This window comes from Oncorhynchus keta, chromosome 6, assembly GCF_023373465.1.
Source record: "Oncorhynchus keta strain PuntledgeMale-10-30-2019 chromosome 6, Oket_V2, whole genome shotgun sequence".
NCBI classification, from domain to species: Eukaryota; Metazoa; Chordata; class Actinopteri; order Salmoniformes; family Salmonidae; genus Oncorhynchus; species Oncorhynchus keta.
The window spans coordinates 18,082,885-18,096,199 of NC_068426.1; the positions used below are offsets into that span (position 1 = coordinate 18,082,885).

The 13,315-nt window shown below is 40.3% G+C and overlaps 1 protein-coding gene across 1 annotated transcript; it reads right to left on the reverse strand.

The window, feature by feature from the left end:
- Nucleotides 1-1,021: 1,021 nt before the first annotated feature.
- LOC118385133 (4F2 cell-surface antigen heavy chain-like) lies at nt 1,022-6,314 on the reverse strand. Its single transcript, XM_035772020.1, has 9 exons — nt 6,161-6,314; nt 5,066-5,309; nt 4,748-4,938; nt 3,314-3,487; nt 3,092-3,186; nt 2,847-2,983; nt 2,246-2,561; nt 2,041-2,103; nt 1,022-1,958 (listed from the first exon to the last, which is right to left on the reverse strand). Exons 2-9 carry the CDS (start codon nt 5,281-5,283, stop codon nt 1,611-1,613), a joined length of 1,542 nt encoding a protein of 513 aa, XP_035627913.1. The 5' UTR covers nt 5,284-5,309; nt 6,161-6,314; the 3' UTR covers nt 1,022-1,610.
- Between the last annotated feature and the right edge of the window lie 7,001 nt (nt 6,315-13,315).

Genomic DNA, 13,315 nt, shown 5'->3' on the forward strand with positions numbered 1-13,315 from the left:
CATTAGCTGTTGTGAGAAGAAGCAGCTAATCTTCCTAGAGTCCACACAAATCATGACATAATAGAAAACAGACAAGAACATCAAGGAGAGCACTACATCAAGGTTGAATGCTAGCACCCTCAGGACTACCTGACATAGAAAATCAGACAGGAAGAAAAAGCCTTCATAACAAAAATAATTTTAAGATTCCATTGTTGCCTTCAGCATAAAGTTCTCATCTCTCTGCTGAAATTTTTGTTCAGCAGATCTGGTGTTAATAACGAGGCTCCATTTTCATACCCCTCAAGCATCAGACTGATGCATTCTCCCCTAAACCCCCACCCCCCCCCCATTACTCATCCTTACATGACAACTACAACCATTATGAGATTGGTGTAGTGATTAGATCAGACATCCATTCAAAAGCATATGCTTTTCAGTATTCTAACAGTGTGCACCATTAAAACCCAAGTAAGGGGTAGTTTGCCATGTCTAAGTGTGTGAAAGAGGTTTAGTAGTTTATACACAAACCACACTAGTAGTATAGAGTGTAGGGTTTTGGGACCTTGAACAATGTCAAGCAGCTAAATTTAGAACCATTTCATGAAGAGTGCACAATGGATAATCTTTCCCCCCCTTTCTAATAGAAACTAGGCCAATGGCGTGTACATAATTGATTCCACCCCCCCAGTCCCAGCTAATCAACAAGTATGCATTTTTATTATAGATTAACACTCAAAAGCTTATATATTAGTTCCGTACTCAATCACTAGCTCTTGACCAACTTCTGTGGGTGCAAACAGGAGCAGTCACTGTGTCTAAAGCAGCGTTGGTAGATAAATGTTTAAGTCGTGTCAAAATTGTCAGGTGAGACAGAGCTCCCTGCATGTACCAAGTTTAAATGTAGGCCTTTAAGGGCCACCTGATACCAATAAGAGATGTTCAAGTGCAGAGGGCTAGCTTTAATGTTTAACCTCAGGTTTAGATTTCCCCACACCATTGGAAGCACACACTAGCCTAAATAAAAACAGACTAGTAAAGGTTGTATTCAGTTGTTTATTTCCCCCTCATTTTATATCATGCAAATTTAATTTAGTAGGAGGAAAGAGTTTAAGCCCCTCCACCTTTCATGTGTTTTACACCTTCTGCTGACAAAGCAATCAACATCAGATAATTGATCATTCTTGAAACATGTAAGAAACATTTATAACATTTCAGTAAGAGGCCAACTATGGCCTGAAAAGACAACTTAAAAAAAAGCCAATAAAATACATTTTTAAAATGATAAATTCAAACATTGCATTTCATGGTCTGGAATGTATTTTCAGTAACAGCAAGAAAGACCGATAGTTGCAGAAGTGTTGACTGGTGCTTGCGATGTGTACAGGTGTTTGTAAGTCTGACCAACACAGTATTCCAGAATACAGGACTAATTCACAGCAGTTTATGTTCTAGGAGTTCAAGTAAAATATATTGTTGAGTGCATGCTAAAATGCTATGGCCATTTGAATGACTCAGACTTTATACCCCATTAAAGTAACAGAATTCCCTAGAAAATGTAAATACAAAAAAAATAAGTGACGACTACTTTATCAGTGCCCACACAGATGGTGCTGGGATCTCTCTTCTTTCTAGGCTATGTAGGGAAACTGTAGCAGGACAGCCTGGCCTGGGCCTAGCTCCAACGCAGAGAGTGCAACAGTACTGTCGGGGGCCAGGTTGACCTGATCTGTGCTCACCTGGACCACAGCCTGAGCAGGCAGGTCAGGGTGGGACAGCTGAAGGGTCACTGCGTCGCTGCCCCAGTTGAAGGCAGCGACATAGCGCCCACTCTGGTCCCACTGGCGGAGGTAAGCAAGGATAGAGGTTGAATTGAAGAGGGGAATGTAGTCCCCATGCTGCAGGGAACGCTCTTTTCCACGCAGTTCACTCAGAGTCCTGAAGAAGGAACGGCAGGAGAGCCTCTGTTCTTTCTCCTCCTGAGGGTGGCAGGAATAAAATATTTGAATTGCTTTGCCTTTCTAACAGTTTAATTAATATTGTCATTAGCATCCTATTTACCTTAGCAGTTCCATTTGTCTCATCTTCGAGTGGATCCCACAGCATCTTAGGGGACTTTGTATCCTGTTATAGAAAGACAATCAATACATTTGGTACCCATACTAATATAGACAAGCTTTTATTTATTTTTTAAAGTGTGAATCTCTCCAAGGCTAAAGCTGCCATTTGTTTTATGATACATTAGTTATGGAAAACCCCTGCTCACCGCATCAGCCAGGGCAATCTCATCCCCATAGTTGAACACTGGGGTTCCAGGCAGTGTGAGCAGGAGCATCTGGTTGAAGTTCACCATGTCTGGGCCCACCAGTGTGGCCAGGTGACCCTCATTCCTGTCCCCAATGTTCCAGGCCAGCTGGGTCTGGTTGTGAGAAGAGAGCAGCTGCTGGACAGTCTGCGCACGATCCATAGCGGTCATGCTCTTAGACCTGAGGGCCCCGGATAGGAGTAGGTCCACCCCAGTGGAGTTAAGCAGTTCAGAGACTCCAACAGCAGAGGTCTTCTCAGTCACTCCAATCAGAATCCTGAGCAAAAAGACCACATTAGGAAAGGAATTAATGTTATATATACACACACACACAAGTCTAATGTACCCATTGTAATAGAAGCAAGATACAGTATCAGCTCTTTAAGTAGCAGTCAGTGCAGCTTACACCACAAGTTAGCCAATAGCCATTTTGTAGAGGATGAAAATGTGACTTAACAATACCATCATTTAACCACGAGGTGGCTCCAAAGCATATCAATTTACTGAGATGCCCAGTTGAGTTCTAAGGGAGTGATGTACATAATTGTGGACATGTGCTCACCTTCTCTTTCCCTCAGTCCCATTCTGGACAATGGCTCGAATGTCAGCCCAAAGAGAAGGAACTACACTGGACACACGCTCTACACCAGACAGCTGGATCCCATCCACACCTTGGTTCAGCCAGAACACCAGGGCAGACTGGGGAGGAAAGACCGTTCACACATTAGATTGATGAACTCACATTCAATTGGGACTGACTGAGTAGATTTAATGAATTCACTGAGAAGAGACACTACAAATTATTACCTTGAGTCGCTCAGCAACATTTGTGACACTAACATTAGTGAACCATGGTCCACTTCCCAGATAGTAGGGAGTCAGATCCAGGATCACATTGATGCCTGTCAGAGGGGAGAGAGTTAATCCACCTGAACCACAGACCACTGCCAAACCAATGAGTAGTTTCAAGAGACTACAATTGATAGGACATCAAATGAAGAGACAAAATAAAAAAGGAGCTACACTCACTCTTCTTGTGTGCAGCTGTAATGAGGCCTTTGAACTGTTCCAGATTGCCAACCTCAGAGGAGATCTCCTCAAAGTTCAGGCTCACAAGGTTGTCTAAGGGGGCAACATGGATGGGCCCAATGACCAGACCTTTAACCTTCAGCTGGCTCAGACGGTCAATCTTGTCCTCCACACCTGTTACACAGTAGAAAACTGCTTACTGAAAGTGGCCATACATCTTTCTTTATTGAATGTACAACATCTGGATAAAAAAAATAAACGTTTATCCTTGAAATCCTTTGTTATACAATCTGTTCATTCTCAGTGTGTAACCACCCACTGGCGTTGTAGCTGCGCTCCCACAAACAAAAACAAGTTGTTTCAGGCAGCCATCATGTAGTCCAGTTCTTGGAATATGACTAAAGGGGTCTGCATGCTTCCAAGCCAAAACAGTTTGGAAGTGTGTGTACATATTATGACGATTTGGACGTCATTAAGGGTTTTTTCGGCTGTTCGGCCACACTTTTTCCTCAAGGCCAGCCTAAGTTTGGGAGCCCAAGTCTACACCCATGATTGGGCAACTGTAGGGATTCGTCAATAAAGTCTATAGTCCAATGAGAGAACTGGTTTTAATGTACATTTTCTCCATTGAGAAATACTGCACCAATCTTGATTATATGTTAAATTGCACAACTAAGCTCTCCTCTGCAAAAATGTCAAAATTAATGACAGATTTCTTGAGATACCTTAGATTAATTCTGACTATGTTGAGGAACTGTATACTGGCAACGGCATCTCAAATAGAACGATTGGAACTTCTCGTTTTTAAAGCGAGAACACTCACCTACTACGAGTGTGCTCGATAGTAGTAGGCGAGCACACTCGTTAGACTTCGGCCAGCCGAACCGAAGCATGCAGACACCTTAATACCCCCCAAACAAGAAACATGCCAAACCAGTCAGCTTATGGTGTAGGAGGCAGGATTCTGCTGGTTCAGTAGGACGCTTAAAGAGCCCCCCCCCCCCAAATCCCCTGGAGCGGAGTCAAGGACTAAATAAATGTGACCCCAATTCTGAGAATACTATGGGCACACACTTGGAAGCTAAAGCAGACTTTTAAAATCTCATGTCTCGTCACATTGCTCGAAGAAATAAACACTGGTCTGAACCTTCAACACACTACCACCCGAAACCCAATTTCAGTGTCCCCAGAACTTGACTCGCAAGCAGTTTACACAGGAAGCCCAATTCTGATCTGTCGCCAATAATTGGGCAAAATGGTAGACTTGGGCTGCCTTTGGAAACCCAGCCTTAGGCTACAAGTTGCAATTGGGTGGGGTAACTATGTGGTTCAATGTAGTCAAACGACATTATATGAACTGTCTGTGACCTACTAGCGAGTTTCACATGGTGAAACATACGGGGTTTCATCACTAACCCTTTCAGGGGCTCTTACCCTTTAGATTCTGGGACTCGCTGAAAGCTTGCACATTTCCAATTTGGTACAGAGGTCCATAATTCCACCAGTTCATGGCAGGAATGTCTTTGCAGCGAGGTGCTTGAACAATGATGGCCACAGCTCCAGCCAGCATCCCCAGCCAACCCAGCCAGAACAGAATCAGAAGGGCCCATCTTGTCCGGACCCACCTTTAGGTGATGAAGGGACCAAGATTATTTAGTAATGCAATATTATACAATAAATGTTTACATTGCGAACAACCATTACATATTTTTTAATAAGCTGGTCTATTGCATACATCTTAGTAGTTCTTACCCTGGTGTTCCAGCGACTCTGAGGAGTTCCTCTTTGGATAAACCGGTAAATTTAGTCTCGGTCTCCTCGGGGATTTTCAAGTTAACGCTGCCGTTCTTCTCCGTGCAAGTGGGAGAACCAGCATCCCCGTTCGCTGCCCCGCCCGTCATCGGCTGCTTCTCCTGGTCCATATCATTGAGCTCCACATCCTTCATGTCGACCTCGGTGTCCTTACTCATTGTGACGTTGGTTCAATTGAGATTTTCTTTATAAAAAGATAGATGAGTGTTGCTGAGTAAGTAGTGTCTGTGGCCGCGCTCGACACTGCCAACGACTTTAAATGTAAATTGAGACTGACTGCTCTACAAATCACCTCTCATCCTAAATAACTACAATATTTTGTTTGTCAGTCAGTCATAATTTACTCATGAATCATCATGTGTTTGACGCGCTCGAACACAGCTGTCACGCACATGCGCAAACGATGGTCTAATACAATTGCAATTTGACAAAGAATTGCATCACCCTTCAATTTTAAACAAGGACCATGCGGGCAAATATGTAAATTACGATGTTATATATGACAGAAATGGGCTAATATATCTGGACTCTGAGCCATGCGAAAGGGGTTACATTCACATCGCTTAGATTGAGCATATGAGGGTTAATTAAATGTTAAAGCAATTGCCACCTACCTAAACAATTTCATTAGATAACGAATGTAAGTAACGTCTTCATTTAATGGTTCGTTGGTTTGATTTTTACAGTAGACAACATTGTATACATTGTAGCCTATGGCTTAACAGGATTGGTCCAGTTTTATTCTAGTGAAGGCACCAGACTAAGAAGGGCTAAGGCACACCACAAACTGAAAACAGAAAAGGTAATAATATACCATAAACTATTTTCTAAATTGTCACCAGATTAGTTAAATGTAACGACACTTTCAGTGATTTTAGTGGGGTACAAACGGTTGAAATAGGGACTGAAGTTCAGTCACTGAACAATCCAATGATTACATATAGTACAGTAGTATCTGTGTAGGATATGGCTAATGAAAACACCCGCAATTTGAGATATTCACCTGCATGAACGTAATAAGCAATCCATTCTTACCTGGTGAAGATAACTGGTGGCGTAAATAGTTTTCAATTCGCCTTCAGGTTAACCTTAATGCTGAGAAAAATGGTTTATCCACGGCCCGCAGTAATGCGCTCTTTATATAGCACTGTAGGCGTCAGTAGCCTCCCAACCGCCCAATTTTAAGGAAGGGCCAACATCGCAATTTGCAGATTGATCAATTATGATGAGTTTGATCACGTTAACACAACTTCGTTAACTTTGCAAGTGTGCTCTAAATGAAAGTCGACTTGCATTTCATGGTTTGGGAATTCAAATGTTTGCGTTTGATAAAGAAAGTCCACCTTAAGGGTCCGCCATCTGCCAGACATGCATCCCTCTCATGTTTTAATGAGTTGGCAAGAAATGTCACAAACAACTAACGGGAAATAGATATATCTGTGCCTTAGTCTAGAAAAACAGAGGACAGGACTTACAAATAGGGAAAAATATTATAGGCAGTGTGATCTCCTCTATAATAAAACTCATTCTATTTCTGTGATATTGTCTAGTTATGATTTCCATCCATCCAATTATAGTTTCTAGAAAAGATAAGATTGTGTTCCAAAGTAGATATTGCCAATTGGATATATTATTCCAAAAGTCTAAAATATCTGATTAAATAGCCCACAACCTTTGACCTAGAAAATGTATTTCCTAAACTGCTGCAACAATCTCCTGTGTTCATTACATTTACATTTCATTACATTTAAGTCATTTAGCAGACGCTCTTATCCAAGCGACTTACAAATTGATGCAAACACCTATGACAACCAGTGGAACAGCCACTTGCATCTAACTCTGTGAGAAGGATTACTTACCCTTACTTACCCTATCCTAGGTGTTATGTGTTCATAACCCCTCTTTGTGTTTTTGGACTCCAGACTCCTTGGTCATGTTTGTGTTATTCTCAAGATAATTCAGGGAATATTTCTTCGTATTAATTTGCATCCACCAATCAATGCAATGACTAGAATAATTTAAAAACAATCTTGATTACAACATCTATTTTTAAGACAAAGAAGAGATGAAGAAAACACCACTTGAATTAATTATGGACCAATGTATGGAAATTATATCGTTAATGATCAAGTTTCTGCATATTGTTCTATGTTGACACAGTTCTGTCCAATCTACAAGACACATTCTCATTTTGTAATCCCCTCACAGACTCTGCAGTGATAAGAGTAATGTCTTGTTATCTCCCAAGATTACAGACATCACTATTCAGCAGAATATATCCTTTGATAATGCAGTGAAACTGTTGTAGGCAGAGGTTGTATGGAGCTTTTCACCTATTTCCATTTGCAGTATGGTAGAGTATAGCAAATAGTGCGCCGCCCTTTGGGACTCCCGATCCCGGCCGGTTGTGATACAGCCTGGGATCAAACCAGGGTCTTTAGACCTCTGCTCCACACAGGAGCCAGGTAACCATACTTGCTGTAATGCATCTAAAATGTCTGCCAGGCCACATTCTTTAGATTATAGGCCTAGTTCAAATAAAATATAATTGTATTTGTCACATGCGCCGAATACAACAGATGTAGTAGACCTTACAGTGAAATGCTTACTTACAAGCCCTTAACCAACAATGCAGTTGTAAGAAAAATATGTGTTAAGTAAAAAATAGAGAAGTAAAAAAAAATAAGAAATAACATAAACAAATAATTAAAGAGCAGCAGTAAAATAACATTACATACATACAATACAGGAAAACACTAAACAAAATACAGTCCCTCTATAAGCCCATGTCCCTCCCTCTGGAGCTCAGAGGCTGAGGTGTGTCCGGTATCATGTAAACACAGCGGAGCTGAGCACATTGTGTCCTTAGGCCCTCCCTGAAAAACACGTTGTAGAATGGAAGATCAACATGTTTTCCTGAAAAGGCCTACAATCTTCTACGCAAGAGTTGCAATTAATGAACACACTAGAGAACAATGGAAGTATGATCAATGTTTTGATCCTATGATCAAAGTCCTTCATCAAATGACTATGATGATTGGTCAGATCAGTAATTGCATTTAATGGAAGTACACTGTGATCAAATCAAGAGCAGTGTTAAAGGCTTTGGATTAAGTATGATGGTTCTCTGTTAAGCTAAAATCTTTTTTTCAGTCAGCTTAACCTGCACTTATCCAGCTTGACAGGACTGCGAAAGGTTACAGAATGCACAAATTCACAAACAGCAAAACCCCACTGAATCAAACATTCCAGAAAACATTTACTTATCTGATTCAAGCAGATTGCTCAACCTGGTGAATTATTGGTTTGATATTACAGTCAGACACAAATTTATCTGGCTTTAAGCCAGACATTTCCCATCTGCCCATTTCATAACTATTGACCTCCTGTTATTTGTTCCTTTCATCATCGTGCTGCACAGGGGATATTACATTCCTGAGACATCCACCTCCAGGTCTCAGGTTCAGGCTACATTGTGTAAACCAGAACATTTGTATGTCAAGTCAAGGTGTATTTATAAAATTTTATTTGAAGAAAACATTATTGGGATTAAAATGGATAGCTTAAAACAATAGTTAAACAGTAACTCCGTTTAGCAAATCAGCATAAAAAAAAACATCTGCTGTTAAATGTTCTATTATCACTTAGGAACACTTCTTCTTTACACTACTTTAATCACAAATCGCCAGAGTAAGACCACTACTGACATTTATTTTTATTTAACTTTTATTTAACTAGGCAAGTCGGTTAAGAACAAATTCTTATTTACAATGACGGCCTACCGAAAGGCCTCCTACGGGGATGAAAAATAAAATAAGATTATAGGACAAAACACACATCACGACGAGACACCAAAACACAACATAAAGAGAGACCTAAGACAACAACATAGCAACACAGCAACACAGCATGGTATAAACACAATAAGACAACAACATGGTAGCAACACAACATGGTACAAACATTATTGGGCACAGACAACAGCACAAAGGGCAAGAATGTAGAGACAACAATATATCACGTGAAGCAGCCACAACTGTCAGTAAGAGTGGAGATAAAATTAAGAGTCTGCACACACACAGTTTTCAGTCTCAGAGGAGAACAATACAAGATCCAAAAAGTTGGCTTTGCATTTCTGTGCATGGAATTCTAAACTGGATTAGGGTTAAAGGGAAACTATGCTGATTACTGAGAAGATTAGATTTGTTTATGTACATGTTGGAGAGCTGGGTCTAGGAATAATAAAAACCCAGTGATGTAAAGTACTTTAGTAAAAATACTTTCAAGTATCTGTACTTTACTTTGCTATTTATATTTTTGACAACTTTTTACTTTTACTTCATTACATTTCAAAATAAAATAATGTAATTTTTCTTTAAAACATTTCCCTGACACCCAAAAGTACTCCTTATATGTTGAATGCTTAGCAGGACAGGAAAATGGTCCAATTCACACACTTATCAAGCAAGGGAACATCCCCGGTCATCCCTACGGCCTCTGATCTGGTGGAGTCACTAAACTAAAATTCTAAGTTTGTAAATGATGTCTGAGTGTTGGTGTGCCCCAGGCAACACCAAAAAACAAGAACATTGTGCAGTCTGGTTTGCTTAATATAAGGAATTTGAAAGGATTTATACTTTTACTTTTAGTAGTTATAATTAAAATAGTAGTAGTATTTTACTGGGTGACTTTTCCTTCTAATTGAGTCATTTTCTATTAAGGCATGTTTACTTTTACTCAAGTATGACAATAGGGTACTTTTTCCACCCACTGTCATAATCTCAATCATGTGATATAAATCAAGTGATTCAAATAAGGTTGCCTGTGCCATCATCAGTGTAATGGAGTAGTGCACAGACCTACTGGTTTGTGTGGATGGGTTAACAGGCCAATTCAGGGCTCTGGTTATATGGTTACATGTTACACAGCGCCCTTACGTGGCCATTTATTTTGTCTCACATAGAGGCCCAATTTAAGTATTCCATTCCAATCTTACAATCATCCAATTATAGTAAATGCATTGCATTCCTTGGTCATATATTCAATTGAGGTTTACAATTTTAAAAAATGTGTTAATGGATACATTTTTGCAAAAAAAGTTGGCATTCCATTGTGAAAGTTAAACAAGCTTGGAATGGAGTGCATTGTCCGGGTGCTAGGGTATCCTTGATAGGTATCATAAGATGGGTTTGCAGAGGTTCGTGATGGCGTTGCCAAGGCAGCTCGTTTTGTAGCTCGTACTTTACACAGACTGTTTCATCTGTGGAATAACGTTTGCTGACTCACTGACAATCACCCAGGTATGAACGCATTCATGATTGAAAAGTCTGATCTTTCAACTGCATATGGGACATTTTAAACTTGAGAACACTTATGAACCACCTTGATAGCATTATTTTTTTTTATCCCATTATAACTGAGCAATATAAAATATTGGAAACATTTCCACATTCATACAGTTGAAGTCAGAAGTTTACGTACACTTTGGTTGGAGTCATTAAAACTGTTTTTTCAACCACTCCACAAATTTCTTGTTAACAAACTATAGTTTTGGCAAGTCGGTTAGGACATCTACTTTGTGAATGACACAAGTAACTTTTCCAACAATTGTTTACAGACAGACTATTTCATATTTAATTCACTGTATCACAATTCCAGTGGGTCAGAAGTTTACATACACTAAGTTGACTGTGCCTAAAAATAGCTTGGAAAATTCCAGAATATTATGTCATGGCTTTAGAAGCTCCTGATAGGCTAATTGACATAATTTGAGTCAATTGGAGGTGTACCTGTGGATGTATTTCAAAGCCTACCTTCAAAGTCAGTGCCTCTTTGCTTGACATCATGGGAAAATCAGCCAAGACCTCAGAAAAATATTTGTAGACCTCCACAAGTCTGGTTCATCCTTGGGAGCAATTTCCAAACGCCTGAAGGTTCCATGTTCATCTGTACAAACAATAGTACCCAATGCAGCAATCATACCGCTCAGGAAGGAGACACGTTCTGTCTTCTAGAGATGAACACACTTTGGTGTGAAAAGTGCAAATCAATCCCAGAACAGCAAAGGACCTTGTGAAGATGCTGGAGGCAACAGGTACAAAAGTATATATATCCACAATAAAACAAGTCCTATATCGACATAACCTGAAAGGCCGCTCAGCAAGGAAGAAGCCACTGCTCCAAAACCACCATAAAAAAGCAAGACTACGTTTTGCAACTGCACATGGGGACAAAGATCATACTTTTTGGAGAAATGTCCTCTGGTCTGAGGAAACAAAAATAGAACTGTTTGACCATCATTATGTTGGAGGGATAAGGCTTGCAAGCCAAAAGAACACCATCCCAACCGTGAAGCACGGGGGTGGCAGCATGTTGTGGGGGTGCTTTGCTGCAGGAGGGACTGGTGCACTTTACAAAATAGATGGCTGATGAGGAAGGAAAATTATGTGTATATTTTGAAGCAACATCTCAAGATATCAGTCAGGAAGTTAAAGCTCGGCCGGTCGCAAATGGGTCTTCCAAAGGGACAATGACCCCAAGCATACTTTCAAAGTTGTGGCAAAATTGCTTAAGGACAACAACGTCAAGGTATTGGAGTGGCTAGCACAAAGCCCTGACCTCAATCCTATAGAACATTTGTGGGCAGAACTGAAAAAGCGTGTGCGAGCAGGGAAGCCTACAAACCTGACTCAGTTACCCCAGCTCTGTCAGGAGGAATGGGCCAAAATTCACCCAACTTATTGTGGAAGGCTACCTGAAACGTTTGACACAAGTTAAACAATTTAAAGGCAACCAAATACTAATTGAGTGTATGTAAGCTTCTGACCCACTGGGAATGTGATGAAATAAATACAATTATTTATCCAAAACTGAGTTTAAATATATTTGGCTACGGTGTATGTAAACTTCCGCCCGCAACTATAGCCTGTTACACTACTTTCACTCTCAATTGGACACAAGGCTACTAGTGGACAGCTGCTGGGTATTGAGACTACTGAATATTTATCGCCCTCTTAACAATGGGTTTAACTTTTGGGTGCTACATCCAATAGTTTAGTAAGATTTTATCAGATTTTCAATAACTTCTCTCCCACAGTATTATGTTGTATTTTCCTGCTTTTTTTCTCAAAACATGGGGACTAACCATAGGAGCAAATAATGAGAATATCAATTAAATCAGTAGAGATCATCATGTGACTTTTTAATTCAGGGAATACATTCTTTTGATGTCTTAGTTGACACCTAAATGCACCATTGACAGTGCAATAGATTAGGCTACCATTTCCATACAGATGACAATGCCTGTTTGAAATTAAATGTGTTGAGAAAAATGTGTTCTACATTCATAGATCTTCCTGTTGTCACACAGCCCAGTGGCACCATAAGATAATCAATCATCTAACGTCCTAAAAGAATAGAACTGTTAATTTGCGCACATGAATGGAATTTCTAAAGCATTTAATTTAAGTTGAATTAGACTCCCTATCCAGGCCAGGAGACAGTGAGGCCCGTGTGTGACAGACTATGTAGCTTTAGGTTGTGGAACATGCATACAATTATTTCAATTGCATACTGTTGAATAAACTATATAGTTTTACTGAATGCATCTGTAAAATGTGTATGTCATTCAGGGCCACTTTACAGGCCAGTGCATTCTTTATGGGACTGTTGAGTACAACACATTTAGCCTGGTTCGGGAGAGCCCCAGCCATCCCTCCCTCCGCTACTTTGTGTAAGCCATCTCTGTATCTGTGGCCATCTACTGGTTCTACACCAGCTGTGTGGAAGAGAAGGTCAAGAGGTGAGAGGTTCAACTGTATGGCCCATCAGATGTGTCAATAATATTGATTTCCATGCCCACATAGTGTGGCATCAACAGAAATTATTTGTTTGTTGTTGGTTTGATTTGGACTATTTCTTTACCTAGCTCCCATTCTGCACCCCCAGGGAAAGACTGTGGCTGAATGTTACTCTGGGCGGGTGTGTGAAGATATTGTTCTTACTGGCAGTGTCAGGGACCGCCTCTAATCTTGTCTCTCATACTGTATATGAAATGTGAAATATTTTATGCTGTTCTTTTATATCTGGAGGACTTCTTTAATTTCAGTTGTGATGAAGCAGACAATAAAACCTGAGTCAGTCCCTACGATGGGAATCAGTTCTACACAGGCGTGTATAATGCAGAGGTCT